The 23,329-nt window shown below is 65.1% G+C and overlaps 1 protein-coding gene across 1 annotated transcript in view; it reads left to right on the top strand.

Moving 5' to 3' along the window:
- The window catches only part of ST14 (ST14 transmembrane serine protease matriptase), a 36,531-nt gene extending 22,733 nt beyond the window's left edge, over positions 1–13,798 (top strand). The window contains exons 3-19 of the mRNA XM_038535630.1: positions 419–546; positions 736–806; positions 1,496–1,653; positions 1,845–1,880; positions 2,144–2,384; positions 4,447–4,586; positions 4,900–4,997; positions 5,625–5,734; positions 5,821–5,951; positions 7,137–7,241; positions 7,466–7,576; positions 7,671–7,784; positions 8,132–8,254; positions 8,708–8,894; positions 12,137–12,411; positions 12,828–12,964; positions 13,193–13,798. Of these exons, the coding sequence (XP_038391558.1) occupies positions 419–546; positions 736–806; positions 1,496–1,653; positions 1,845–1,880; positions 2,144–2,384; positions 4,447–4,586; positions 4,900–4,997; positions 5,625–5,734; positions 5,821–5,951; positions 7,137–7,241; positions 7,466–7,576; positions 7,671–7,784; positions 8,132–8,254; positions 8,708–8,894; positions 12,137–12,411; positions 12,828–12,964; positions 13,193–13,354 (2,327 nt within the window). The 3' untranslated portion in view covers positions 13,355–13,798. The remainder of the gene's footprint in view (positions 1–418; positions 547–735; positions 807–1,495; positions 1,654–1,844; positions 1,881–2,143; positions 2,385–4,446; positions 4,587–4,899; positions 4,998–5,624; positions 5,735–5,820; positions 5,952–7,136; positions 7,242–7,465; positions 7,577–7,670; positions 7,785–8,131; positions 8,255–8,707; positions 8,895–12,136; positions 12,412–12,827; positions 12,965–13,192) is intronic.
- The last annotated feature ends 9,531 nt before the right edge of the window (positions 13,799–23,329 follow it).

Below are 23,329 nucleotides of genomic sequence, written 5' to 3'. Positions count from 1 at the left end.
CTCCTGGTCCCTCCTGGCTCCTCCTGGTCCCTCCTGGTCCCTCCTGGTCGTTCCTGGCCCCTCCTGGTCCCTCCTGGCCCCTCCTGGTCCCTCCTGATCCCTCCTGGTCCCTTCTGGTCCCTCCTGGCCCCTCCTGGCCCCTCCTGGTCCCTCCTGGCCCCTCCTGGTCCCTCCTGATCCCTCCTGGCCCCTCCTGGCCCCTCCTGGCCGCTCCTGGTCCCTCCTGGTCCCTCCTGGCCCCTCCTGGTCGCTCCTGGCCCCGCCTGGTGCCTCCTGGCCCCTCCTGGTCCCTCCTGGCCCCTCCTGGCCCCTCCGGGCCCCTCCTGGCATTCACTCCCCGAGGGCTACGAGGGCAGCATGAGGACACTGGGGGTGATGGTGACCACCGCTGAGTACCCTCTTTCTCTGCCTCCCATAGACCAGAACATGCGGGTTCAGAAGATCTTCAATGGCTACCTGAGGATCACCAACGAGAACTTCGTGGATGCCTATGAGAACTCCAACTCCACGGAGTTTGCAAACCTGGCCAACAGGGTGAAGGAAGCGGTGAGTCCGGTCCCGGGGCAGGGAGCCCCGGCCCTGCTGTCAGCACTGGCGCACCCGCCCTCGCCCAGGCCCAAAGGACACGGCTCCCTTCCCTCCAGATCCCTGGCAGGCGCCTGGGAAGGGGGCACAGGTCGGGGGGTGCTGTTGCCGCTCTCCGGCCCGCTTGTGAGCCCCGTCTCCTTCCCCCAGCTCAAGCTGTTGTACAGTGGGGTGCCGTCCCTGGGCCCCTACCACAAGAAGTCGATGGTGACCGCCTTCAGGTGGGTGCTGGGGAGAGGGCTGGTGGGGCAGGGAGCTCGCAGCCGGAGGAGTGGGCCCGGGGAGCCAGGCCCGTTCGTCCCTCGGAGCCGCCGTTGTGCGCCCTCCCGGGCAGGGCGACCATAAGGATGTGGCCAGGGGACCTGGGGCCAGGGCAGGTGGCCTGTCTGCCGCATAAGCGGCTCAGTAACGGTGGTGACCGTTCATTACTTTTCCAAATCTGGGCTTGGAGGGCTTCAGCGAGGCTCCACATTTTCCTTCCTTAACCGCCTTCAATACACTGTTTTTAAAAAATAGACTATCTCAAGGGGACTTTCGGTTTTGTTTGATTTACTGTGTACGAACGCCGTGCGGCAGGTGGCATTCTCATCCCGTCTCCAAGTCGAGGAGACAGACCCGGGGGCTTGGGGGTTAGTGTGCCCAGCCCAGGCTGCTGCCCAGCTCCCCAGCCCTGAGCGGCCCCAGCGCACGTCCGGGCGGGCGCCGAGACCGAGAGGAGAGGGAACAGGGCACGGGCTCTGGCTTCAGGGATCCAAGGGAGGGCAAGCGTGAGGAATCTGGGGCGGGCCCCTGCCTGGAGGAGGGTGTCTGGGGGCCCGAGCCGTCCCATCTGCGCCCGGCACCTGGGGGGGCGAGGGGACAGGGGGAGCCCGGTGCCCAGCCACGCCCCAGCCTCACGCCTCTCCCCCAGCGAGGGCAGCGTCATCGCCTACTACTGGTCCGAGTTCAGCATCCCCCAGTACCTGGTGGAGGATGCCGAGCGCGTCATGGCCCAGGAGCGGGCGGCCGTGCTGCCGCCCCGAGCCCGCGCCCTCAACTCCTTCGTGCTCACCTCGGTGGTGGCCTTCCGTGAGTACGGGGCGTCAGGCGTGGGCAGTTGCCGGGCGGTGGGGGGAGGCGCAGGCCCGGCCTGGCCCGTGGCGGGGAGCCACGCTCCTGAGCAGGTGCAGGGACGAGAGGATGCCCGCGCCCGGAGCAAGGAAGCAGGAGCGGGGACCTTGCACGTTGGTAACCGCTCTGTCCTCCTCCTTCTTCTTCAGCCACTGACCCCAGAACAGTACAGACCGCCCAGGACAGTAAGTATCCTGCCCTCCTCCCAGACCAGAGGGGCGGTGTGGCCAGATGGGGGCCCCCACGCCCCACGCGTGCACACAGCTCCCGCCTGTCCCAGGCCACAAGAAGCCCCCTCTTCCATCCGTCGGGGGTCCAGCGAGGCCGGGGACACCTCAGAGGGGCCAGGCCCGGGTGCAGCGTCAGGAAGGCCCTGGGTGGCTGCCCCTGCCGCCTCTGGCCGCCTCTGCCCAGCGCTGCCCCCGCGGCCTCTCTGTGTCCCACGCAGACAGCTGCAGCTTCGCCCTGCACGCCCGGAGCGGGGAGCTGATGCGCTTCACCACGCCCGGCTTCCCCGACAGCCCGTACCCGGCCCGGGCCCGCTGCCAGTGGACCCTGCGTGGGGATGCCGACTTCGTGCTGAGCCTCACCTTCCGCAGCTTTGACGTCGCGACCTGTGACGACCGGGGCAGCGACCTGGTCATGGTGTATGACACCCTGAGCCCCGTGGAACCCCGGGCCGTGGTGCAGTGAGTGTCCCGGGGGCGCAGAGGTGGGCTGGGGGAGCGGAGCGTGGGCTGGAGCTGCGGCCGACGCTGGGCCCCTGCACGCCGCCGGGCATCAGAGGTCAGGGCGCGTGGTCCTCAGTGTGAGCTCCTGCAGAGCTCGGAGGTGACGTCCGCAGGTGGGCCGGGCGAGGAGGGCACACTGGGGCCGAGGGGCGGGGGGGGTGCAGACCCCACGTTGTTACCAGTTATGTGGAGGCCGATGGATCGGGAGACGCTGCCGTTGAAGAGATCTTCTGTGACCCACAGTTACCATGGGCGGGGCCACAGGGGAGCCCTGGGTCGCCAGGAGGCTCGGGGGTGGAGGGAACATGGGCAAGGGCCTTTGTCGCGGTTTCCGGGCAAGACAAGGCAAGGCAGCTCCGCAGGTTTCGGGGTCGGCTGGTTTTATAATTCCGGGGGGTTCTGGGGCACAGCGCCGTGTCTCGTCGCCTGGCACCTGGTCGTGGGGTGCTAGGGCGGGTGATGGCGGCCTGGAGACCAGCCCCGGGATGAGCCCCGGGGAGGAGGCGGTTAGGGAGTGCGCTCTGCGTTGAGTGTGTGCGTGCGAAGGGCTTGCCCCAGGGTGATCGGCCGCTCCGGGGGCTCCCGGTCCCGGGGACAGCGTGTCCAGGGGCGGCACGGCCCAGTGGCCACACCGTGCACCTGCTGACCTGCTGAGCTGGGGTGCCGGGGTGCTGGCGCGGCTCACGGCGCCTGCCTCAGTGGGCCACCTTCTCCGGCCGCCCGCGGAAATGAGCGGGGCAGACGTTTCGTGGTGAATAACGGGGTAACGTCCCGGCTCCGGCCGGGATGGGAGCGTCTGCGGCCGCCGCTGGGCAGCCGGCTCCAGTGTGTGTGCGGGGCGCGGTCCCCCTCTGGCTTCTGGGTCGTACGACGAAGGCAGCACACGGCTCCGGGGGGAGAAGGCGGGGAATAGCTGCGCCCGAGAGCTCAAGCCCCCATCGTGACCGCCCCACCTGGACGTAATCACCGTCACATTCGTGTCGAAGGCCCGTCCACGCACGTGCTGTGCGGGTGTACGTGTGCTGGTCCGTCCCAGTCAGTCGGCTCAGCTCTGTCCTCGGTGACGGTTGCATCACCTGGCGGCGCGTAGAGGCCGGTGACTCGGGCGTCAGTTGCGTGGGTTTTGGGGCCTGGATGCCTGAGTTTTGTTTTCAGCCCTTCCACTTATTAACTGTGGACCCTTGGGCGAGTTATTTTACTGGCTGTGCCTCAGTTTCCTTATTTGTGGAATGGGGGGGGTGCGGCTAGTATTTACTCGGTAGAGTTGTTAGGAAGAACTCACAGATACGCAGCTGAGCATGGAGCCGGGTGTGTTCCCGGGTGCTGGGGGAGCTCTCACTGTTACTGTTATTATTATGATTTATTTATTTTTTATTTATTTTTATTTATTTATTGTTATGATTTAGTCCATAGTTTAATGAATCTTCTGTAGTCAGACATTAGAGGTTTGTGAGTTTTTGCTGTTTTTGTTTTTGTTTTGTTTTTGTTTTTACTTTTTAAAATATTGCATTTAGGGCAGCCCTGGTGGCTCAGCGGTTTAGCGCCGCCTGCAGCTCAGGGCATGATCCTGGAGTCCCGGGATCGAGTCCTACATCGGGCTCCCTGCAGGGAGCCTGCTTCTCCCTCTGCCTGTGTCTCTGCCTCTCCCTAGCTCTGTGTCTCTCATGAATAAAAATTTAAAAAAATAATAAAATAAAATAAAAATTGCATTTATTGATTTGAGAAAAAGAGAGAGAGCAAGACCAGGCACAAGCAGGGGGAACAGCCTGAGGGAGGGGGCGCTCCCGCTGAGCGGGGAGGCCGTGCAGGACCCCGGGACCGTGACCGGAGCCGAAGGCAGATGCTTCATCGACTGAGCCACCCAGGCGCCCCTGAGCTTCTGTGGTTTTAACTAAATCCGTGTTCAGGTCGTTTATGCAGGGAGGGGCTCTTGAGGGACCCCCCTTGGGCCTGGATGGGACCAGGGCCGGGCGCGGGGTCTGTGCGCTCCCCGTAACACGCGCCCCTTCTGCCCCCGCAGGCTGTGTGGCACCTACCCTCCCTCCTACAACCTGACCTTCCTCTCCTCCCAGAACGTCCTGCTCGTCACGCTGATCACCAACACGGAGCGGCGACACCCTGGCTTTGAGGCCACGTTCTTCCAGCTGCCTAAGCTGAGCAGTAAGGACGGGCGCGGCGGGGCCCAGGCGGGGCTGGCGGGGCCCAGGGGCCGGGCCGTCCGGCTGGGAACTGGCCGGGGTCGGTGACAGAGGTCGGTGACAGGTCCGAAGCTCGGAGCCGCGGGGCCTTTCGCCTCCTGTGTGGGTCGGGAGGCCTCCCTGGAGGGTCAGGCCCCGGCGTCAGACCTCCCGGCAGCGGTCGTGGAGCCTGCAGCTGCCCTGGCGCAAAGCCTGACGGACGGCGGGGCCCTCGGCCTGCCCGCCCAGCCACGGGGTCCTCGGTGCTCAGGCCCGTCTCCTGCCTCTCCTTTCAGGCTGTGGCGGCTCCTTACGCGGCAGCCAGGGGACCTTTAGCAGCCCCTACTATCCTGGCCACTACCCGCCCAACATGAACTGCACCTGGGACATTGAGGTAGGAGCCGGCGGGTGCCCGGGAGGGCAGGGGCTGGGGAGACGGAGGGCAGGGGGAGGGGGCGCCCCGGGATGGCACGAGGAGGGCAGGGAGAGGAGGTGGGCTCCCGAGCAGCCCCCAGAGCCAACTCGGCAGCCTGCAGCGCGGGGCAGGGTCAGGGGCGCGAGCTTGCAGCTGCCGCAGAAGCCGCTGGAATCCTAGCTCCTGCTCGGGGCTGCCTGGGGGACCCGGGCCGGTCCCCCTGCGCCTCGGCCTGCTCCCGGGTGGAAGGGGGGTGACGGCGGGTGGGCCTCTCAGAGGTAAAGTCAGGTAAAGTCACAGAATGTGCGCGAGCGCCGAGAAAGCACTCGCTAAAGGGCAGCGAGCGAGACCGGCGTCCTGGCGCCCAGGCCACCCTCGCGCCATCCTGGCTGCCCCGGCTGCCCTTTCCTCGACGGCGCCGGGAGGCCCGCACGCTCTCTAGGGGAACAGGGTGCCTGTCGCCTCTGAGTCTGGAGGTTCTTCCAAATGGCCAACCTGCATCCGTCCTGCTGCGTGTTCCGTGCCGCCCGCGGGCCCCCGCCCACAGCCCAGGTGGCGCTGGGTTTCGGGGGAAGCCGCAGAGACCCAGCGCGTGTCCCTCCCTAGGTGCCCAGCCACCAGAACGTGAAGGTGCTCTTCAAGGCCTTCTACATGCTGGAGCCCAACACCCCCCTGGGCACCTGCTCCAAGGACTACGTGGAGGTCAACGGGGAGAAGTGAGCGCCCTGGGGCGGCCGGTGCTGGGGGGGGGTTGCCCCCAACCCCGCGGGACCCTCTTCCTACCGTCGAACACCCCCTCCAGGTACTGCGGAGAGAGGCCCCAGTTTGTGGTCACCAGCAGGAGCAACAAGATCACCGTTCGCTTCCACTCCGACCAGTCCTACACCGACACGGGGTTCTTGGCCGAGTACCTGTCATACGATTCCAGTGACCGTGAGTACCCGTCTCCAGGGGGAGCGGCCCGGCTAGCGGGGCTGGATGGACCCTCCGGCTGCATCTTCCTAGCCTCGTGCTCCCCTGGTTCCGAGACACCAGGGCACGCGGGGTGCGTACCACTCTGGCAGCCTTTTGAGGGAAAAATAAAACCCTGCCATAGATGCATTTACTGGAGAAGGCGACAGCGAGTGCTTGGTCCGCACGGTGCCCTGTAGCCCCCGCGAGGCACCGGGGCCCAAGGGGTCCCCCCGGCCCCCGAGCCGTCTGTCCCGTTGTTCCAGCATGGCCTTGACCCTGCCAATCCGTGCCTGACTTTGTGGCCTTTTAGCGCCTTCGGGACTAGTAGCTCGATTCTGAGACACGTGAGAATCCACGGGGCGTGGGCGCCGCAGTGACTACCCTGAGCTCCGACAGTCGAGTGGTCTCTCCCTCTCTTTCCCCAACTGCTGCGTGCGTGGCGGTTTTCCCACGGCGCTGACGGTTTGGTTCCGCCCGACGTCATGGAGACGGTTCCCGTCTGCACAGGATCCAGACTTAAGTTGCAGGCTCCGGCTCGGCTCGGCTCGGCTCCCAGAGCGGGACGAGGCGAACGACCCCTCTAATCAGTAACTAGAGCTCCCGGCGCGGAGCCAGGAGCGCCGCCCGCCCCCTGGCCCGGCTCTGTCACCGGCCTTGTGACATCAGCGGGCTGACACGTTTCCAGTTTTGGAAGCAGAGAAACGTGGGAAAGGCCTCAGAACTCAGGAAATCTCGGGATGCCGCCTGACACCCGGAGCGGGTGCTCGCATCACCCGTCTGCCAGGCTGCCGCTGCTCCGAGTGCGGCTGGGGGAGCCTGGCACTCGGGGGGTGTGGGCGGCCGGGGACACGGGCCAGGGGACAGGGCACAGCGGCCGCCTCCGTCCACCTTGTGTGGAGCCCTCTGGGGCTGCAGCCCGGCAGCCGGGAGGACCCCTCGCTGTGGCTCTGCGGCTGGCCACCCGGGCCGGCCGTGGGGGGTAGGTCCCCGCTGCACTAGCCCGCTGGGGCCCGGGACCCCTGCCCCTGTACACCGAGGGCCGGCCGGGGGACAGGGTCCTGTTGGTTGTCAGTGTGGCCGTGAGGGACGGCCCCGAGGGAGGGCGGCCGGCGTGGATGGCGGGGCCGGTGGCCGCGGACCTGAGGCCCGCCCTGTCCCCCGCAGCGTGCCCGGGGAAGTTCATGTGTCACACGGGGAGATGCATCCGGAATGAGCTGCGCTGTGACGGCTGGGCTGACTGCACGGACTACAGCGACGAGCTCAACTGCCGTGAGTGCCCTGCCCGTGCCCTGTGCCCACCCCCCGCGCCCCTTCCCTCCCTCCCTCCCTTCCTCTGAGCAGACAGCACAGTGTTTCTGCAGTCCTGGGGTCGGTTCCATAGCCGGGGAGCCCCCCGCCCCCCAGCAGCTGTGGTTGCCGCTGCTTCCCCAGGGAGCAGTTCGCACTGGAGGCCTGGAGCCCGGCTCACGCTGCCCCCCCCTCGCTCCCTTTAGAATGCAACGCCACCTACCAGTTCACATGCAAGAACAAGTTCTGCAAGCCCCTCTTCTGGGTGTGCGACAGCGTGAACGACTGCGGAGACAACAGCGATGAGCAGGAGTGCAGTGAGTGTGGGGCGGGGCCGGCCCGCCTCCCTGCGGCCCACCCTCAGCAGGGGCTGCCGGGCTACCGCTCAGCGTTTGTGCCTCCCGCCCCCAGGCTGCCCGGCTCAGACCTTCAGGTGTGGCAACGGGAAGTGCCTCCCACAGAACCAGCAGTGTGACGGGACGGACAACTGTGGGGACGGATCCGATGAGGCCACGTGTGACCTGGGTGAGGCCTGGCCCAGCCCCACCTTCCTTTAGGGACTTCTCTCCTGGCGGGAGCAGGAAGGAAGGAGGTAGCCGTGGCCTCGCTCACACTGTAGGGTGTCCCAAGGTTGATGAGCACAAACCACCCTATGTGTGAAGCATGATGAGAAAGTGTGTCGGTGGGGGGAGAATGTTCCAGAAGGTGGAGAAACTCCGGTGGGGCTGGGAGCACATGGGCGTGGGCGTGGGCATGGGTGTGGATGGGTGGGGCCAGCCTGATGAGGGGTGTAAGGTGGACGGGTCATCAGGTTTCTGGTTGGGTGCTGTAAAGGAACTGATTCCCTGCCCCTTATACCTCTTGCTGTGCAGTGAGAACTGTGGCCTGCACCAAACACACCTATCGCTGCCACAACGGGCTCTGTTTGAGCAAGAGCAACCCCGAGTGTGATGGGAAGAAGGACTGTAGCGACGGCTCGGATGAGAAGGATTGCGGTGAGCAGGGCCGCTGCGCACGGTTGTGCAGGTTGTTCACTGGGCAAGGCCCCTACAGAGGTGCCAGTCATGCCAGTGCCTCACTCACCCGGCTCTGCCCTGGTGACAGGGTGTGTCTGCCCCGGGGGGAAGGATGATTGCTGTCCCCTGGGCCAGCTCTCGTCTGTCAGCAAGGAAGTCTAGGCAAATGACACTCAAATTAAATCCAGGCAAACCAGCAGGTGTCCCGAAGGCCTCCAAAGGCATTTGGGCAGGAATGGGGAGGTGGAAGTGAGAGGGTTTGGGGTCTGGGGAGGGAGAGGGGCCAGGTGAAAGTCAGTGGGGTCTCCGAGTCTCAGAGATACTTGTAGGGGGTCCCCCGGAAAGGGGACGGCCTCCCACGGCCTCTGGGTCAGCCGGGCGCCGGTGCCCTGACCTCGACCCTCTGACCTTTGGGTTTTCTGCTTCTCCCAGACTGTGGGCTGCGATCGTTCACCAGGCAGTCCCGGGTCGTCGGGGGCACGAATGCGGACGAAGGCGAGTGGCCCTGGCAGGTGAGCCTCCACGTGCTGGGCCAGGGCCACGTGTGCGGAGCTTCCATCATCTCTCCCAACTGGCTGGTGTCGGCCGCTCACTGCTTCATCGACGACCGAGGATTCAGGTAGGCCGGCAGGGCATCCCTTCTGTGTTTTCTTTCTCCCCGAGTGTACGTCATGCCAGGGTGGCGCTGCTGGGGCTTCACAGCAGTGATCACAGACACAGACTTAGGTACCGCGGTATCCGGGATGCCCCTCCAGAAGCCCAGTTACCGTGTGACTGCACCTGCTCCCATTACGTTCCCATTTTGCAGAAATGAAGGGTCAGGGAGGTAAGGACAGGTGCTCGAGGGCACGCAGCTAGCGGGTGGCACAGAGAGACTGGAGCCCGTGTGCGGATGCCAAGGCTCGTGGGGTCAGTGTGCATGGGGGATCCTCGGCACTGGCTGACTCAAGACTCACGTTCATGCTCCAGCCCTGCTTGCCCGGTGACCTTGGGCAAGTCATGCTCGCCTCCTGGGCCTCAGATCCCTCCGCAGTAAGGGGGACACGGTGAGTTCCTGTCCTTGGAGTTGTGAGAGTGACGTGTTCCTGCTCCTGAGACGCTCTGCACCTGGCACGCCGTGTGCTCTGCCCACGGGAGCCTCGCGTCCTCGGGCACACCCAGCCCGGCATGGGGAAGGTCTCTCAGGAGGGGTCATGTTGGCCTCCCAGGACGGGGGCGCGGGGGCAGGTGGCCTGCCCAGGCCCGGGGCTCCTTGTGTCCTCGTGCCAGCCTGCCCAGGCCCTCTGGCCGCCGGCCATGGGGGGAGTCTGTTGGGACCGCTTCCTCCCGGAGGAACAAGCACAGGGGAGGGAGCAGAGCCTTCCGGGGGATCCCCACCCTTTGCTGGCTGCGCGAAGGAGGGTGGCTGGGCTGTAGTCCCCCTCCTGCCGCTGGCAGGAGAGCCAGGGCCCAGGCAGGTGCACGCGGGCGTGGCTGATGGAGGTCACTCGGAGGTCAGGCGGGGATGGGGGAGCCGGGTCAGGGCCTTGTCCCCGGGGCCCTGCTGGACTGAAGGGCAGCGCACCCCAGCTGGCCCCCTCCCTCGTTTTTGTCACGCTTTGCTCTGCCCCGGGCAAAAGTGGTTTTGATCCTCTTCGGGAGGGTGGGAGCTCACTGCAGAACTTGTAACACTGTTTACCCTGGGATAGAGACGGGGTTCCGCACGCCGTCACCCAGTTTCCCTGGCTGTGCACCGGTGTGGCCCCCGCACGGCAAGGCTCACCCTGGGCCCCTGCTAGGAGCCCCGGAGCCCCCGTGGGCTCACCTGGCCTTCCGTGGCTTGCACACTCAGCTCCCCTGGGCGCCAGAGCCCGTCCGCGTTACCACTTTGCCTTCTGTTGTCCCGTGTCCCCAGGCTGCGATCAGGCCGCGTCTTTGTTTCTGTGATCGTGACAGTCTGGAGGCCAGGGGTCCTGTCAAATGCCGCCCCCCCGCCCCCCCCCCCCCCAGGCTCGTCTCATGTTCGTGTGATACTAGACACGGCTTCTGAGGGTTTGGAAAGAAGGTCGCGCCCCGTCAGCCGGCCCAGGATGCCGGCCTGACGTCGCCGGTTAATGTGGGTCTTTCTCCTTGGGCCCACGCGGTGCTTGCCAGGGCTCCCCACGCTCAAGCCCCCCTTTCTTTATTCTTTGGGACTGAGGCAGCGTGCAGCTCTTCTGTGAGGAAGCTTCGGCCCTTCCCTTCCACGCTATTGATATTCGTGTGGACTCTCGCACACTCGCGTCTCCTTTGGGTTGTAACCCAATGCCCTGCTTGTGGCTCAGACTCTTCCAGATTTGACCACTGCTGTCTCCTCAAGTTTGGCCCCGTGTCCCTTTGATCGGCCCCCATTCTTTGGTTCTTTTGAGCCACTTCTGTGCTTTCGGGCCTTCCCAGGGGCTCTTGGCGCGTCTTGTATTTGCGCAGGCCCAGGCCTGGAATTAGCCTTCCCGCCAGGGATCCCGTTGAGTGGGACCCAGCCCGGGGCACTCGGTGTCCTCAGAGTTGCCACAGCCCCGCTGCTTCCAGACCCTCGACACAGCGAGCCCGGATCCCCATGTATGCCTCCCCCTGCCCTTGGTTCCTCCTCTCTCCTTGTCTTGCTTCATCACTGAATTTCTCATTTCCTCTTCCATCTTCTCTTGATTCCCAGTCAGCCTTCCTTGAGAAAGAGTGTGGTCCATGCAGGCGACACTGTTGCTGCGGTTACTGCGGGGGCCCCAGATGGATCAGGCTTCTTCCCTGCACTTCCCAGGCTTCTGGGGGGGGGGGAGCCTGCTATGTCATGTGTGCTCATGCACACACATGCGTACATGCACACACATACACGCAAACGCATATATGCACACACATGCAGGCACACATGCACACGTGTGCACACACACATGAATGTGTGCCCACACACTTGCATGCACGTACATGTATACATGCACACACATACGTGAATGTACACGTGCACATGCACATACGTACATGCGCCCACGGTGTGTGCTGTGTGGGGATGGATGGTGCACAGGTTACCTAAGCCCTGTGGGTAGGCCGAGAATCGGGCCCTGGGCAGGGGAGGGAGACCTGGGAGTGCCTCTGGGAGCAGGAGCATCTGATGTTCTGGGTGCTATTGGGGATGTCATTGTTTTGGGATAATTTTTTGGAAAAATCCTGAGCTTTTCTTGCTACCTCTAATTGCACGCCCTTCTCCCCTACTCCCCTATCTCCTCCCCCACACCAGGGATTAGCTCCCAGCAGTGTCAGTGTGTCATCCTTATGTGTTCAGTCTGCCAGTATACAGGGTACCGTTTGGAGTTGTGACTCGTGTCCCACTACCAATAGCAAACCTCGTAGACGTGGTTCAGCCTACTTCCCAACTCATTTTGTTCTTAGAGTACATACCGCTGTTAAAAGAGTCTGTGTTGAGTTCTGTGTTATGCCTTCTGTGGAAGATCAGATCACTAAGAAATCTATCTATCTATATATATATCCATGAGAGACACAGAGGGAGGCAGAGACACAGGCAGAGGGAGAAGCAGGCTCCATGCACTGGGAGCCCGACGCGGGACTCGATCCCGGGTCTCCAGGATCACGCCCTGGGTGGAACTCAGCGCTAAACCGCTGAGCCACCTGGGCTGCCCTAAGAAGTATATTTTTGGCATGAGAAGAAAATGTATTAAAAGAAGGAAACAAGGGGGTCGGGAAGGGGATGAGTGCTTGGCGGCAGCCGCCAGCGGTTTCGGTGGAGGGCTGCAGCTGCTCGGAAGCCTCGGCCCACTGGCCACGGGGGCAGCAGCAGGTGGCCGGCCTCGGTGGGCGCTGGGCTCACCGCAGCTGCCGGGGCTCCTGTCCCAGGTACTCGGACCACATGGTGTGGACCGCCTTCCTGGGCCTGCATGACCAGAGCAAGCGCAGCGCCACTGGGGTGCAGGAGCTTGGCCTCAAGCGCATCATCTCCCACCCTTACTTCAACGACTTCACCTTCGACTATGACATTGCGCTGCTGGAGCTGGAGCAGGCGGCCGAGTACAGCAGCACCGTGCGGCCCATCTGCCTGCCCGAGACCTCGCACAGCTTCCCCGCCGGCAAGGCCATCTGGGTCACCGGCTGGGGTCACACGCAGGAAGGAGGTGAGTGGGCTGGCGGGGCCAGGTGTCCAGGAGCGAGCGGCGCCGGGGCTCCGGGTGGAAGGCCGGCCAGGCCCCTGGAGGCAGCCGCGTGTGATGCAGGCCTGGGCGGGAGCCCGGGCTCCCCGTCCTTCTGCCTCCATCCAAGGCCGGTGGTGGGGACACGTGTATGGGAAGCTCCGCTCTGCGACAGCGCTGCGGGCTCTGTAGAGCGCAAGCGGAGAAGGAAGAGCCTGACTTGGGGCGCTCCTGCCTGCACGACCCGCGGCGCCCCCTCCTGTCCCTTCCCACGCCGCTTCCCGGCGGCGCCCCGTCCCCCGCCCCCTGCCCCTCGGCTGGGTGGCAGCAGCTCCTGGAGCCCTTGGGGCTGCGAGGCCCCTGCCCTGGGATGGCCCGCGTCAGCCTCGTCCCCCGCCCAGGCTCCGGCGCGCTGGTCCTGCAGAAGGGCGAGATCCGCGTCATCAACCAGACCACCTGTGAGAGCCTGCTCCCGCAGCAGATCACGCCGCGCATGATGTGCGTGGGCTACCTCAGCGGCGGCGTGGACGCCTGCCAGGTGCGGGCGAGGCGGGGGCGGCCCGGCGAGGGGGCGGGGCCCGAGGCGAGGGGGCGGGGGCGGAGACCGGGCAGGGGGCGGGGCCGGGCAGGGGGCGGGGCGGAGACCGGGCAGGGGGCGGGGCCGGGCAGGGGGCGGGGCGGAGCGCGGGCAGGGGCCGGGGCAGGGGCAGGGGCCGGGGCAGGGGCCGGGGCCGGCCCTCACGCCTCGGCGCGGGTCTCCCCGCAGGGCGACTCCGGGGGCCCCCTGTCCAGCGTGGAGGCCGACGGGCGGATCTTCCAGGCCGGCGTGGTGAGCTGGGGCGACGGCTGCGCTCAGAGGGACAAGCCGGGCGTGTACACGAGGCTCGCTGTATTTCGGGACTGGATCAGAGAGGAGACGGGGGTGTAGGTGCAGGGCCATCCGCGGCCACCCCGGCGTGCGCACGTGCGGGCCAAGGACAGGACCGCTCACGGCACCCCTGACTTGGGCGCCCCGGAACCCAGACTGTGAACCCAATCCCCAGGCCTCCGGAGAGGGCGCCCGGGCCTCCAGAGCAGCGCATGCAGGTGGGCGGAGGACGCTGGCCGCGCGGGGGCGCAGGCGTGAGGACTCAGCCTCCCGCCCGGAGACCTGCCCGCCCTGCCCCCCTGCCCGCCCTGCCTGCCCGAGATCCCCCGGCGCAGGGGCCCTGCAGGGCTGCCCCGGGATCCCTGCCGTGGGGCCGTGGCGCGGTCGGTTCCTAGGCCAGAGACCCTGGAAGACACGCGGGCCTAAGATCTGAATTTTTACCAGCTCCTAGGGTGGGCTTCAGTGTGTGTATTTGTGTGTATGAGTAAATTGTTTTTAGGTAAATTGTTTTCTCACTGGTCTTACTGCGGGCGCCCTTTCCGCCTTCCTCGTACCCCAGTTGCAAGCAGTAAGCTGGATTGAAATTGCCCTCAGCACAGACGCTGGAGTCGGGCTAAGAGCAGGGGCCACGGGCCCTGTGGTCCCCTCCAGGCAGTAGGGGCCCATGAGAGCAGGGCCTGGTGCCCTGGAAGGAAGGGTATGTGGGGCCGAGAGGAGGCGGGGGAGTGCGGCCCTGCCCAGCCTGGGCGCCCTAGGAGAGGGGGAGCTGCGCCCCAGGAAGAAAGGAGGAAGTGTGGCTTTCCCTGAGGCCCTGCAGGGGGTCAAGGGCGATCTGTGCATCCGTGTGTGCACCTGTGCACGCAGGCGTGAGGGTACACGGGAAGCCACGCGGCCCAGGGTGGGCCCAGCAGAGGGTCCCTGAGCCGCGCGGGAGGCCTGGCGCCTTGCTGAAGTGTTCTCACACCTCCAGCGCACCTTCCTTGGTGTCTCCTTATTAGAATATTCTCTCTCTCCTTGCTCGGAGTGACACAGAGCGGTAGCATCAACCGTCTGCGGGGTGGAGGGCTCAGGGAATTCTCCAAGGGACATGTGAGAGCCTCTGTTCGCCAAGGCGGGATGCAAGTCGGGCTGGTGAAAGGCGGGGCTTAGAGAGAGGAGCCCGCGGCCATGAACGATGATGGGCTGCTCTGGGCTGTCTCCGTATCCCTCGCCCAAACTGGACTCCTAGAAGATGCTAGTACGCGTTTGCTGAACGAATAGTCGCTGCCTTGCATGAGTGTGGGAACCAGAGGGAGGGACAGTCAGCTCACAGCCATCCGGACCGGCTTCTTGGAGGACCTGAGCTGCCTCTGATTTCAGCCTGAATGCTTTGCTCCCGGGAGGAAGGAGAAGCTCTGTCTTGGCACCTGAGCACGGATGCTGTGGGATTTGCCGTCCAGGGAAGGGGGAGGGCTCCATTCTCTAGCGAGGCCTGACAAGCAGCAGACAGACGCCGTTGTCAGGAGACCCCTGCGCAGCTGGCACCACGTTCTAAATGGTGACATCCAGGGAGGGGCTTCCCTGTGCTCTGCCTCCCCAGCACTCAGGGGCCCCGGGTCCCCGCCTCCACTCGGGTGTGGAGGTGGTGGCGGCCCACACGGTGTGTAGGGAGGCCAGCCAGTGCCTGCCAATAGTGTCCTCAGTCTCCCCCCATGGCCTGACTCCCTCCCCAGGAATGTAGGAGGACTTCACTGTGAAAGTCCCTTTGTCCCCTAAGGGCACCCCCTCTCTGTCACCCCCCCTTTCCAATTTACTGGGGCTCCTCAGCCCTGTTGTTTCCCACCTGGGGGAGGGTTAAAAATACAGATAGTTCTTCAGCCCCCCCCCAGGAGTCTCTGCGTGTTCCCCCAGTGTGGCCCCTGGGCCCTGGCACCGCCTGGGAAGGCTCTTGCTTCACCCAGACCTCCTGCATCAGGAAACTCCGGGCCAGGGCCGTGCAGTATGTGCATCAGCAGGTGTTCCAGATGATTCTAACCCACCAGCACTTCAGCAGCGGGCCCGCAGGCTGGCGGCACCGGCCTCCCCCGGGCCCAGGGCAGCGGAGTGAGGGTGCGTCCTGCGCTCCTGGCCCATCTCCGCGGCCTCAGTCCGTCCCTGGAAGCTCAGCGACGGGTCAGTTCCCTTAGAAAGACCGTGGAGCCAAATCCATTTCCTCCTGACTGGACAAGAATATAGGCCAGGAATCCTTAAGACGGGACGTCAAGCTCCTCCCCGAGGCTCCTTAGCCTCCGAAGATCCATCTTTCTGAATCTCCCCAACTGTCTTGAATTTCAGTTGTTTTGGCCACCAGCCAAAAACCTTTACACTCAAGTTTAGTGAGTGTTTAATGCAATTGCATGGATAGGGAGTCTAGTCCAGACGTGGATTCCTTTTTTTTTTTTTTTTTTTTAAGATTTTTTTATTTATTCCTGAGAGACACAGAGGCAGACACAGGCAGAGGGAGAAGCAGGCTCCCTGCGGGGACCCTGATTCGGAACTCTATCCCAGGACCCCGGGGTCACACCCTGAGTGGAAGGCAGGCGCTCAACCACTGGGCCCCCCTTGTGCCCCCAGATGGAGATTGTGCAGAGATAACTGAGTTTGGATGAATTCGCGTGTTCTTTATAGACACCAGAGGGGCTCAGGTCCAGGGTCTCGGAGCCACAGAGGCCGCACAGCAGCAGCTCCGGGCTGCGGGCCACCCCAGGGGACCGGGCACGTCGCCTCTGGGGGGACAGGTGGGGTGGCGAGCTGAAGGCTGCCACTTTTCAGGGGCTTCTTAGCGCGGTGCCGGCGGCGGCCCGTGGGCATCAGGCCCCGCATGAGGCTTTCCGGGCAGCCCCGTGGCCTCTCCGGTCCCCTGGGCCCTACTCTGCAGTCAGGGCCGCTGGCCCTCAGGCAGGACCTGGGCGACATACGTCCCCAGGGCAGCGTCCAAGGCAGTTTGGAGTGAGGACCACTGGGGGTGAGTGGGGCGGGTAGGGGTTTCCGCTGAGGGCAGCGGGCGGGAGACCTCATGGGGGTCGCTCACCGCGGGCCGCTGGCTGTGACCTGTAGGCCCGTATGTTCTTACACATGTGCGCACGCACATGTACACGCACACAGACATTTGCAGGTGGGAGCAGGGTATGCATCGAGGGACCAACGTCTGGAATGGCCTATGTCACAGGGATGTGACCTGGCTGCTCCACCGGACCCGCTCTCTTGGATGTAGGGGGGCCTCTGCGTTTTGGGCTTGAAAGGATGCTTTTCACCGTTCCAGGCTTGGAGTCCTGGGCGTGTGTGTGTCTGTGTGTGCACACGCGCTCTGTGCACCTGCAGCCACACGTAAGGGGAGGTGGATCTTGATGTCAGTGGTTCTCAGACATTGGAGTTTCTGGAACTGCACAGTTGTGCGAGTGCGTGGCCGCAGATCTCACACCTGACCGTGGGGCCCTTCTGGGTGTCCCTGGGGCTCTACTTAATTCCAGCCCCACAAGGACCCTGCGGCACTTCCCATGGCACAGACAGAAATCCTGGGTGCCAGGAGTTTTGGCCGCTGCCAGCGTCCCCTGCTGAGGACCTACTGGATCTAGGCATCGAGGGCTGGTGCCCTGGCCGCCCCGAGGGCTGTGAATCCTGCACTCCCCAGCCTTTCGCCAGAGGTAGCGGGTAGGATGGAGCGGGGCCGGGGGTGCCCGCCTCATAGGGAATGTCCAGCAGCCCGGGCACCAGCCCTCTGGGCGGCCCGACGGCGCCCCTGGGCTCCCCTGGCTGCCGGGCCACCTCAGCTGGCCCAGTAAGGGGTTGGCTGAGGGATGGCCGGAGGTGGGCGGAGACCGCTGTCCCAGGGGCCGGTCCCTTTGGTCACACCGCCAGGATTCCTCGGGGTGACCCTCAGGAGGAGCGCCGGGAAAGCCACCAGAGACCAAACCCCAAGCAGGAACGGGAGTGTGTCACCTGCTCTGACCTCTCGGCATTACTTAAGAGACGGTTCAGGTTGTTCTCCCTCAAGATGACAAACACCGGCAGCGACAGCAGAGGGGGGACAGCAGAGGTCTTGAGCCATTGGCCTTGGCTCTGGGCCTGTGGGGCCCCTCGGGCTCCCCCCCAGCCGGAGGCCACCAGAGGCCCAGCTCCCCGAGAACCAGCCCTTCCGAGCTGGTGGCCGGGTGGGAGGTGAGAGGGAGCGAGCCCCCCGGGAAGGGGGGAGGCTGACCCGTGATCCCTGCTGCTGCAGAGTGGCTTGACCCCCCAGGAGCACCTGGGTCTGGCTAAGTGCTTCGGGGCTCAGATGGGCCCACAGGGATGATTTACGTCGGTGAAGACATCTGCTGCCCTGAAGGATCCCCTTGTCTTGTTGCGCTCCTTTCCTTCTCCGGGGGGTGGACACCCCAGTCCCATTGTCTGCAGCTCCGAGGTGCGGTGTGTCAGTGCCCTGCCCTCCCACTGTCCCTCGGAGCCACTTCCAGCGCAGACTCTTCCACCAGGACGAGGCCTGTGTCCTTTCAAGGGACCTGCCCCCCGCCCCCCGCGCCTTGGGTGTCGCCCCGGCCCGCAGCACCTGCGCCACGTCCTCCTCTACTCCCAACGGAGATTCTTAGCCTGCGCCCTTCTTCCAGGAGCTTCGGGAACACGATGGGGTGTGTGTGGTTGGGGGCGGGTGGTGGGAGTGGGGGGGCGCTGGGGGGCAGGAGGGCAGCGCCGGGCTCCCCCCATGGTCGCAGGCCAGTCCCCGGAGCCTGCGGCCCGGCCACCTGCCCCGACCCTGGCCGTCCCGCCAGCCGCTAGGGCCTGGAACCCGTGACAAGCTCCTTTGTGGGAGGGAGCCAGGGGGCCGGGTCACCGACGACCTTCGGGGTGACGGGGTGACGGCAGGGGGCCCCTGGTGTAGGCGGGGGCGACCTCGGGCTCCCCGGCCTGGCGGCCACGGGGCGGGAGGGGGGGGGCGCTGCCCGGAAGCCTGTGGCCGCGGAGGGCAGGCTCCTAGCAGCTGTGAGGTCACAGGGTCACCCACCTGCCGGGCCGGGCCGGGGCGGGGCCTTCCCAGGTCGTGGAGGGCCGTCAGGGGCTCAGGGGAGCCTCCCCCTGATAGCGAGGGCCTGGGGGCGCCCGGCCACAACTGCGGGCGGCCACCTGTCCTCTGGGGGGGGCACCCTGAGGTCGCTCGCTGAGGCCTCCTGCGTGGCCGCTGGGCTGGACGCACGCCCAGGTGCGGCCCGAGTGGGGCCCGCGTCCCGCTGCCTCCAGGAGCAGCCCCGCCCCCCGCCCCCCGCGGCCGCGACGCGCTGAGTCCAGGTTGAGTCCAGGCGCTCGCCCCTGCGCCCGCCGCTCCCCTGCGTCCTCCGCCGCGGCCACCCGTGCGGATGCGGACGAGTCCCCGCGGCCAGGGGGCCGAGCACGCGGTCGGGCCGTCATTCCCGGGGGGACCCCCGGCCGCGCCCCGCTCCTCCGCGCCCCCCGCGCCGCGAGGACAGCTCCGCCGTGGTCTATCCCAAGGCTTTGTTGAAACCCGGCAGGAGCCAAGGCCTGGGCGGCGCGGGGCGCGGGGCGGGGGCGGTGGGGCGGGTCCGGCTGCGGGTTCGGGCCGCGCGTGCTCGGGAGCAGCGGCAGGGGGCGCTCGCGCACCGCATCTCCTCGGAGCGGGCGGCGGGGCGGGCAGGCCCCGGGGCGGCTCTGGGCGCCCCCCGCCCCCCACTCCCTCCGGCCCGCGGGCGCGGCACCCCCGAGCGCCGAGGCGCTTTCCCGCGGCCTCAGTGGCTCCGCTCGCGCCGACGCCGGCCCGGGGGACGGGGGGGGCGGCCCGGAGCCCCCGGAGGCCCCGCCGTACCCGACGCGCGCTGGTGCCGAGCTGGGGGGCCTCGGTCGTGGGACGCGCGGTGCGGGCGGCGTGGAAGTCCTCGGCCCGCCCCGGGCTGCCGGCCCGGCCTTTCCGCCCCCCGGCCTCGGCCACGCCCCCCGGCCGGGCCCCCTGGCGCTCCGGGCTCGTGCGCTCCGGTGCGGCGCGGGCGGGAGCGGCCGGGGCTGGCGGGGGCTGGCGGGGGGGGCCCTGCTTAGAGCAGCTCCCCGCGGCCCGCCCGGATCCCGGCCCTGCCCCTGCCCCGGCCCCGGCCCCGGCCCCGGAGGGCGGCCTCGGGCTCGGGGCTCGCAGCGCGCAGGGCAGAGGCCCCGGGCGGGTCCCCAAGGGCTCGGGCCCCCGGGGCGGCGCTTAGGCGTCGGGCTCCTGGACGTTCTGTTCATCCGTGGGAGACGGGGGGGGGGGACGGAGGCACCGGCCGCGGGGGGCGGGCTCCCGCGGGGACTCGATCCCGGGCCGCGGGCTCCCGCCCAGGGAAGGCCCCGACCGCCGCCCCCGCGGGTCCCCACCGAGTCCGCGGCAGGCGGGGGCGCCCCGTGGCACCTCGCAGCGCTCAGCCCTCCAACGGGGCGCGGAGGGGCTCGCGGGGCACCCACGGACCCCTCGGCCCCCCCCCCCCCCCCCCGCCGCTCGCGGCTCCGTCTGCCTGGAAACCAGCGGCTCCCGCGTCGCCTCCGCTGTCCAGGCTCAGCCTCTCCCTCCCACGGCGCCTCCACCGAATCCGCGAATCTCCGCGGGGACCCCAACCCCGCCCCGCCCCGCCCGCGCCCTGCTCGGCGCCCTCGCACTTGCTGTTCCCGCCCCTCCCCCGCCCCCCTCCGTCCCCCCCGCCCCCTCCGTCCTCCCCTGCCCCCTCGCCGTCCTCCCGTGGACCATCCTCCTCCCCCCCCCCCACCCCGTCCTCCTGCTCCAGGCGGACCCGCAGGGCCTGGACCCGTGCGCTGCGCAGGCCGAGCGACTCCTCTCCTCGGCCGTGATCTGAGCTCAGCCCTGGAACCGACGGCCACCCCGTTCTCCCGAGGACACGGAGGCCCCCCCAAAGTAACGGGAGGTCACCTAAGGATTGCAGGGGTCGAGGGAGTGGCAGGACCGGCCTGGGCCCCGCCTGCCCCTGGGCTGGTCCCGGAGCTCCTGAGGGGACTCCTGGGCCATGGCCGTTGCCTCCGCGCCTGCCCTCTTAGCTCTTGATCCTTCCAGAGCAGGCCTCTCTGGCCGCATCCCGCGGTGGCCCCGCCTGGGCTGCCCGGGGACCTCCCCGGGGCGCAGGGCAGAGGGGCCCCCGCATTCCCTGCCCCGCCCGGCGGCCTCCCCCGTTCCGGCCTCCACTAGTCGGGGCCTCCTTCCAGGGAAGGCCCAGCTCCTCCGCGGCCTCCTCCACGCTGCCTTCCCTGATGCCTCCCGCCCCCTTCTCCCTCACACCTCCCACCACACTCTTCGGGGTTTCTCTCATGGCAACCGGTTATTTTAAATTTTGTCTCGAGAATTCTTCTTTACCTCCTAAACCAGCATCTCCCAAAGTCAGGCTCCCGGCGCAGGAAGCCCTGGGAAGGGGACGCCCAGGGATGGACCTGGCGGGAGTCAACCTGCCAAAGGGCGGCCGGGCAGGGCAGCGCTCTAGAGAACAGTCTGGGGCAAGTCTGCAGACCGAGGACGCCTGTTCTCAGAACTACAGCCACACTCCCCGCGACCACATCCAGCCTGAGACCTCACACCCTCCTCTCCAAATGAGTAAGGTGGGTGCTGGCGGGCCCAGGCGGCCGAGCATGCGACTCTTGGTCTCGGGGTCAGGAGTTCGAACCTCACGTTGGACACAGAGGACTTTGAGAATTTTTGTTTGTTTTAAAAGAGATTATTTTATTTAAAGATTTTATTTATTCATGAGAGACAGAGAGGGAGGCAGAGACCCAGGCAGAGGGAGAAGCAGGCTCCCTGCGGGGAACCCGAGGCAGGACTCGATCCCAGGACCCTGGGGTCACCCTGGGCCGAAGGCAGGCGCCCCACCGCTGCCCCCCCACCCCGCCCCAGTGTCCCTCGGGAGTAAGGCTCCGATACACGAGAGTCCTTGAGTTCACAGTGTCAGAGGCTCCGGGGGGAAGACGGGACAGTCCCTGCAGCCCCAGGCAGTCAGGGAAGGGACACACTGCGGGCGGACAAGGCCTGTCACGCGGCTGCCATACACCGAGTGTGGTTGCGAGTATTTTACATAGAACTCACTTCACTCTCACAACTAGGGGCGCCTGGGGTGAGCATCGGTCTCGGCCCAGGTGGTGACCAAGGTCCTGGGGCGCGGCGGGAGTGCGCCAGCCGCCCCCCCTCGTGTTCTCTGGCTCTGCCGAGAAAGCAAACCTTAAACGTGATTCTCGCCACCACGCGCGGCGAGTGAGGCGAGGAAGGGCTTGGTGCAGCCGGCCACGAGGTGCCGGCCCGCCGGGGCCTTCAGGTCTGACTGGGATCAGCTGGCCGCGCAGGGCCCGGGGAGGGGTGCTGGGGTGGGGGAGGCCTGCGTGGGGCCGGCCTGAGGGGCGGGGGGTGCGGGAAGGGCACACCAAGGCAGACGGGCGGTCACCACCTTCGGAACGAGGTCATACGCGATTTTTCCAAGTTCACCTGGCGCAAAGGACAGAACACGCCCCTGCACGCCCGATTGTTACCCTCCCCTCGGGGTGTCCCGAGGTGCTGGAGCCCGCAGGACCAGGACGGCTCGGGGCCCTCTACAGGCTGCAGCCCCCAGCCCTTCGCAGGGCCTGCAGGTGGAGCGCAGGGCCCCCGCCCGTGGGGACCACAGGTCGGTCCACTACGACCTTCCCTGCCTATCTCCCCCGCTGTCGGAACTCCACGAGTGGTGCATTTGGTTTTTTAAATTCTACACCCAACGTGGGACTCAAACCTGCCGCCCTGAAGTGGAGTCACACGCTCTATAGACTGAACCAGCCAGGCTCCCTACGTGCTAGCATTTCATAAACTGTAAAACATGCCTAAAAGGAATTTTTACTCGTCTTGTAGACTCATTTGCATTCAAAAAAAAAAATCTCCTGGACAGACATGATCACACACACAAGTCCTGCCATGAACTGCTGCTGCCTGGAGGGCCCAGGAGAGCCTATGCTTTAGCCCCTAATTTAAACTGGTCTACAGGACGGGGGTAGGGTAGTATGCTGAGCAAAACAAGTCACAGAAAGACAAAACACTATTTCACTCATTCATACATGGAGTTTAAGAAATGGAACAGATGAACACGGGGATAAGAGAGGCAACCCTACAGAGAACACACTGAGGGTTGCTGACACGGAGGTGGGTGGGCGGATGGGTTAAATGGGGGATGGGTGTTAAGGGCGGGCACTTGCGGCGAGCCCGGAGCGTTGCATGTAAATGATGAATCACCAAATTGTACACCTCAAACTAATATTACACTATATGTTAACCGGAATTTAAATAAAAACTTGAAAAAAGGGGAAAAAAAACGGTTTACAGGCATTTCATTTGATCCTTTTCTCTTTATGTTCTAAAATAACTTCCCCAACACAGGGGCTCTAGAAGGCAAGAATCACCAGAGGCAATTCACCTGAGGCTGGCCCGCGCTGGAGGGTGTGTGCCAACGTGCTGCTAAGCCTAACGATCCAGGACCTCCGGTCAGAGACAGGCCCACCTACTCACTACACCATCTCCAGCGCAAGGCAGTCAGAAATGTCAGCTGCGGGGAAAACTAGGCAGGGACAGAAAGCAGGGTGTGGGGTTATGTGTGCAAGTCCCGCAAAATAATTCTGATGCCAACTCTGCCCAGAGCTTCTGCAATATTCACTTACCAATCAGGGGTGAGGAAAACAACTAGCATTCCCTTGGTCCCCAAGGGTGTTCAAACCGGAGTTCAAGACAGTTTGTTGAGGAATTTCTTTCTAGATTGAATATGCCTCTTAGTTTTTCCATCTGTATAAAAGTTTACCCATATAAAAAAATTACACTAAACTCTGGGATTCAATGTTTACAAGCAAGTTTCCCCCACGTAAACTCTTCACGTTTGTTAACTTAGTTTAGTACTGAGAACAAACATTCCTGTTCAAAAGAGAACGTCCAAACTCTTAGCTTCAACTCTATCAGGTGAGGAGATAAACATCTTTGGTTATTACATTTGGCATCATTCTCTGAAAGGAATTACTCCAGTACGTAAATCATATGCAAATCAA

The sequence above is a fragment of the Canis lupus genome, chromosome 5 (assembly GCF_011100685.1).
Source record: "Canis lupus familiaris isolate Mischka breed German Shepherd chromosome 5, alternate assembly UU_Cfam_GSD_1.0, whole genome shotgun sequence".
Taxonomy (NCBI): domain Eukaryota; kingdom Metazoa; phylum Chordata; class Mammalia; order Carnivora; family Canidae; genus Canis; species Canis lupus.
Note: the sequence above shows the minus strand (reverse complement) of the source record. Positions and strands in the feature narration are given on the sequence as shown.